Source organism: Charadrius vociferus, unplaced genomic scaffold (genome assembly GCF_000708025.1).
Source record: "Charadrius vociferus isolate BGI_N301 unplaced genomic scaffold, ASM70802v2 scaffold825, whole genome shotgun sequence".
NCBI classification, from domain to species: domain Eukaryota; kingdom Metazoa; phylum Chordata; class Aves; order Charadriiformes; family Charadriidae; genus Charadrius; species Charadrius vociferus.
In genome coordinates, this window is record NW_009648495.1 from 159,768 (window position 1) to 165,670 (window position 5,903).

The 5,903-nt window shown below is 50.6% G+C and overlaps 1 protein-coding gene across 1 annotated transcript in view; it reads left to right on the forward strand.

Moving 5' to 3' along the window:
* Positions 1-5,903, forward strand: part of MAP4 (microtubule-associated protein 4) — a 124,408-nt gene that overhangs the window by 50,496 nt on the left and 68,009 nt on the right. Inside the window, exon 4 of the mRNA XM_009885683.1 lies at positions 2,239-2,361. Coding sequence (XP_009883985.1) covers positions 2,239-2,361 — 123 coding nt within the window. The remainder of the gene's footprint in view (positions 1-2,238; positions 2,362-5,903) is intronic.

The following is a 5,903-nucleotide window of genomic DNA, read 5'->3' on the forward strand; positions in this document are numbered from 1 at the left end:
GAAGAGGAGCTGAGGGGAGACCTTCTCGCTCTCTACAGCTCCCTGAAAGGGGGGTGCAGTGAGGGGGGGTCGGGCTCTGCTCCCAAGGAACAGGCGATGGGATGATGGGACAAGAGGGAACGGCCTCAGGTTGCCCCAGGGGATGTTTAGGTTGTATATTAGGAAAAGTTTCTTCCCGGAGAGGGTTGTGAAGCAGTGGCACAGGCTGCCCAGGGCAGTGGTGGAGTCGCCGTCCCTGGGGGGATTTAAAAGCCGTGTAGCCGCGGTGCTGAGGGACGTGGGTTAGTGGTGGGCTGGGCAGGGCTGGGGTAACGGGTGGACTCGAGCTGAAAGGTCCTTTCCAACCTCAATGACTCTCTGATTCTACAGGCTTTTGCTTATCCAGTAGTTCATCCCCGGGTGCTACACTGGGAGAAGAGAATAGGCTGGGGCAAAGTGGAGATGTAAATTCAAAAAATCAACCAAAGCGTGGAAGGTGAGGAAGAGGAGAGCCCACGGCGTGGCTTGGTGCTGCTGCTGGAGGGTGTCTCAGTTCACAGCTGAGCTCTCTTGCTTTGGTTTTCTAACCATCTTCCACCTGCTTGTAAGGACTTGAGGAGAAGGCTGAGCTGCATATTTGTAATATTCCTTGTGACAAACCTTATTGAAATCGTTTAATGTAGTCTACCTTCCTTATTTCCGTGCGTTTATAGGTTGTGAAAGGTGCCTACCAAGGCTTCAGTAGGAGAATACTTGACCCTTGAACATCTCAAATTGCTGAAGGCTCTTAGTCTCAGCGCGGCTGTTTTTAACAGGGGCAAAGAAAGAGTAACGTTTTCCGCGGTCAGATACAAACCATCGGGCTTCGATGTGTTGATGTGTTCAGAGAACTGTCTTTATTGTAAACCGGGGGAAGATGAGGCTTCAGTGTGAAATACAAAGAAGTACAAGTAAAGACCTTTGGGGTATTTAGGGAAAAATTATTCCCTTAAATGATTTGGTGTTTGTCTTCCTATTAAAATAGAAAGCAAACCCATCCTACGGGTGCTGTGTGTCTGTGGTGGGACGTACGTTTTTGTAAATATGGTCGGAAGTCCACCTTGAACTTCCGAAGGGCAGACTTTAGCCTGTTCAGGAGCATGGTTGAGAGTGTCCCTTGGGAGGCAGCTTTGAAGGGCAAAGGCGCCCAGGAAGAATTTAATTTTGAGTGTGACCAGTAGGTGGAGGGAGGTCATTCTCCCCCTCTACTCGGCACTGGGGAGGCCACAACTGGAATACTGTGTCCAGTTCTGGGCTCCCCAGTTCAAGAGGGACGGGGAACTGCTGGAGCGAGTCCAGCGAAGGGCAACGAAGATGATTGAGGGATTGGAGCACGTCCCGTACGAGGAAAGGCTGAGAGCGCTGGGACTCTTTAGCCTGGAGAAGAGAGGGCTGAGGGGAGACCTTATTACTACTTACAAACATCTAAAGGGTGGGTTGGAGGAGGATGGAGCCAGACTCTTCTCGGTGGTTCCCAGTGACAGGACGAGGGGCGACGGGCACAAGTTGGAACAGAGGAAGTTCCGTTCCAACACACGGAAGAACTTCTTTACGGTTGGGGTGACGGAGCAGTGGCACAGGCTGCCCAGGGAGGTGGGGGAGTCCCCTTCTCCGGAGATTTTCAAAACCCGCCTGGATGCAGTCCTGAGGGATGTGCTCCGGGCAGTCCTGCTTTAGCAGGGGAGTGGGACTGGATGATCTCTAGAGGTTCCTTCCAACTCTAAAAATTCTGTGATTCTGTGATTCGGGGCGTACAAGTCGATGCCTGGGCAGGAGAGGAAGGGGCTCTGGTTTTCCCTCCTCCCCACTGTGACCCGATGAGCAAGTTGTGTTCAGCATTCCTCTATTGACAGACTTCAAAGCTTCGCTCAGCCTCACAAGTTCAGGGTCTCGGGGTCGTTCCAACCCTTACGTTAATGAAAAAATCTCCCTAAAGGTGAGCGTGAGAAGTTAGCGTGACTTGTCCAGCATTTGAAAACAGGACAGCGCTCTGGTCTGTGAGTCCACTCTTGATCTCACACGTGTATCAAGATGCAGCAATTCCCATTAATGCTGTTCTTTATATTTGGAGAGTTGGATCAAAGCAGTAAAAAATGAATATTCATGGTCTCTGGTTTGGCTGACAGTTAATGTTACCTGTTGGCCTCTGAATGTCTCTCTTTTAAATATTTTAGCTTAATGTTTCCCTTTTGACTGTGTCATTTTCTTCTCTAATTTCAGTAGAAATCATGGATGAAAAGCTGTCTTACAAAGACTTTCTCGATCGCAATGACTCCTGGACGACAGACGATAGAGACCTGTGCTTTGAATCGCAGCCCGTATTCAAGCCCGTGGAGATGGCTGGTACGCGCGTATAGAATCGTAGAATGGTTTGGGTTGGAAGGGATCTTGAAGATCCTCTCGTTCCACCCCCCTGCCCTGGGCAGGGCCACCTTCCCCCAGCCCAGGTTGCTCCAAGCCCCGTCCAACCTGGCCTTGACCACCTCCAGGGATGGGGCAGCCACAGCTTCTCGGGGCAACCTGCCCCAGGGGATCACCACCCTCACACTCAACAATTTCTCCCTCAGATCTCATCTAAATCTCTCCTCTTCCAGTTTGAAGCCATTCTCCCTCGTCCTATCACTCCATGCCCTTGTGAAGGTCCCTCCCCAGCTCTCCTGGAGCCCCTTAAGGCACTGGAAGGCCGCAATGAGGTCTCCGTGGAGCCTTCTCTTCTCCAGGCTGAACACCCCCAACTCTCTCAGCGCTATTACTCTTAAAACAGCAGCACCAGTTGTTTTATCAGTTGTGGGACTGACTTGCAGCCTCTCTCCCTAAGGGTGGTTTTATTCTCTTGCCTTCTCCTCGCTCCTGTGTTCTCTAGGATGTGTTGCTCTGTTTTCCTAAATCGCGTAAGATCTTGACACCAGAGATAACTTCTCACATCGAGCCCCTAACTTGCCCGAGAGTGTGGTGTAGCTGGTTAAAAACAGAGCTGCCCGTCCGGTGCGTTTGAGCGCACAGCACGCGGGCGAGCAGATTTCCCCCTGCCTTGGCTCCTGGGGCGATCGCCGTTTTTGGTTGAATCCCACAGTTTAACCGCTCGCCAGTATTGTGGTTTTCACTGCAAACCTCCCCAAAATTATTGACGGCCGAATGCCGGTCGTCCCCGGCGCTCGGCAGTGCCCGTTCCGGCTGTCACGTAGCTGCGTCTGCAATGCGGGTCGGGCTGTTCCCGAGGCAGCCGGCGTAGCTGCTGACTCTCTTGAAAATTAGATGAACCTTGTATAACTTGCACCTGCCCAAAGATACCCTTTCACCCAACAACTTTCACCCCATTTTCTCTCGGTTTTGAGCAGGTTTATGGGAAGTGACTGTCTGGCTCTTGAGGGAATGAGGAACGTTTGTGCTGCCCGGATTGTCAGAGGCAATAAACCTGGGAAAGACACTGGCTCAAACAGGGTGAAACTCTTTTGATATGTTTTTTGGAGCACTGTCTTCCTGCTTACTAAATTATTTTCTTGCTCTCTGAATCTCCTATTTACGAAGAGATTCCGTGAAGAAATTCTATATCGTTACACGGGTAAGAAAGGATTCGTGGAACAACTGGAACAGAAGAGCCGCTGGTTTCTCAAGCCCAGTTGTTGGGTTTTCCCCTCCCATCGCTTTGTTAGGTGGAAGAACGGGATGTTGATGAGAAATGTGTTGATTAGGAGCAATTTACCTACCTAGCCCATCACCCAGTATTCTTTTGGCCTGGATAGCGTGAATCTGTGGGGTATCCATTGCACAAAACCGCATCTTCTGCGGTTTCCTGTCCTTGGAGTGTTTTGCGCACCTGTACCCGCGTAAGGTACCGCGTATACTTCAGCGTGACAGTATTCCTCCATACTGCTCTTCCTGGTGCTGCGTAAACAAGAGATTCAGCGCAGAGATTAGTCCGTTCCCATAACTGAGCCGAGGGACCAGAGAGGATAGACGCGCTTTAACAACTTGTCAGCAGAAGGAGAAAAAAGTGAACAACAGGCTCGTGGACGTGTACCGGTTTATTAAATATTTTTGGGCACAATCTTTGGAAAACAGTAAGATGATTTCCCACCCAAGGAGCGAATTCTCTGGTCACTGGTGTAACAGGTCTCCCGCCCGGCATCGCTGTGATTTCTCATTCCTCGGTGAGAAACAAGTGCCAGCTCAGAATATTCTGCCGTCCCCGAGAGCACTGGAAGAGCGCGTTTGAGTCTGCTCTGCACTTTGCTGTCCGTATTACAAACACTGCAGTGCGATCTGGCAGTGGGACACCACTCTATGAAAGTAACAGTTACCAGTAAAAACCGTATATATGTATTTTACACGCTACCTGTAATAAAAAGACTTGTTTAAAAAATGTTACTGTAATGTAGAGTGAATAAAAACATTAGCGAGTGGCTTGCGAGCTTTAAAAGTGCCGCAAAGCCCTTAATCACAGGAGTACCGCGGTTTATTACGGTATCCATCTGACCATGAAGAGTTCCTATGTAAATGATCTACAATAATACGCTTTTTTCAGCCCACTGTCATTGGCGCACCGGAGCTGTGTCTCTCTGAACGGCGGCGGATATGAGTGTCTCTGGCAGTGAGCTGAAAAGAGACGTTCAGAAACGCTTTGAGGATCTTACCTCCCGCTGTCTGGAAGCGATGCTCCCGGATCCTTAACGTTCCCGTGGCTTCGTAATATTCTAAACAAGCTGCAAACTTTGAGCGAGCGGAGAATTATTTTCAGGGCTCACGTAATGCAGGAACCGATGATTTCCTGAACGGGCCGTGTCCCATCCGCCCAGTTCATCCTTTACCCGCCTGCCAAAACTCGCGTAGGGCACAGACCCACTGCGAGTCCGTGGAGGGTCTTTGGAGACGGGAAAGGAGTTCGGCCGTAGCTCCCTCCGCTTCCCCCTGTTCTCCCTCTGGAGCAGAGACAAGGCTTTAATCTGGGTCGCCCATTTTTGCCATGTCATCTGGGCAAAGAGGGGGGATCGTCAGCATCTCTTTCAGTTTTTAATTCGGTTTCAGTCATGATGCGTTTTGGTGGGTTTGGTTTGGTTTGGTTTTGTTTTTCTAAATTGGAGAAAAGGCAGTTATTCGGTCTTGGTAATATGGTTTTAAACAGCTTGAAATTAAAATTTTCTGCGTTTGACTCTGAAGCAAGGCGTTGTCTTGGCATCTCAAATATTTATAAGGGAATTCACGCAGCTCGCCTGATCTTGACACCACGGAGCACCAGAGGCACACGGACATTTGGAGTTTGGCCGCCGTCCCCGCGGACAGCATGCCTGACAGTAAAACGAGCAACAGCCTTCAACTGAATCCCTTTGAATTGTGCGTAACGGGAAGAAATCTGTGCAGCGTGTGACAGCCATTTCGGGAACAGAGGGTTCTTCACCTCCTGGGGAACACAACGCGTGGGACAGTCGTGAGAAATGTCACCGGTCTGCGAGAGCCGACCCGAGTCTCAGCCTGGGATCTCTCGGCCGTGCCTGGCCGGCGAGGGACGCAGGCTGCAGCTGGCCCAAGCCAGCAAGACGTGTTCGGAGCCATCGATCCTGAACCGCATCCGGGGCTTTGTCAGCTACGGAATAATTTGTTTGAGAAGGGACAGCCACGTTTCCTTCCCCTTGAGGTGTCCTGCCCGTGACTGTGTTACGGTACAGGGACAAACTCCTGGAAGGGTCGGTCGTCTCTTCGGCATTTTATGCTCAGTGAGGGTATCTACTCTCTGCCTCGTGGCGTTTCAGTGCGGTAATCCGTCTCAGAAAAGCCAGCGTGATGGTGCTCTCTGTCCCGCCTGGTTTGAATGCCCATGCGGATTACTGGAGGGGGAAGGAGATGTGTGCACACAAAATAAATAAAACTTGCAGAAAAGGAATTTTCTC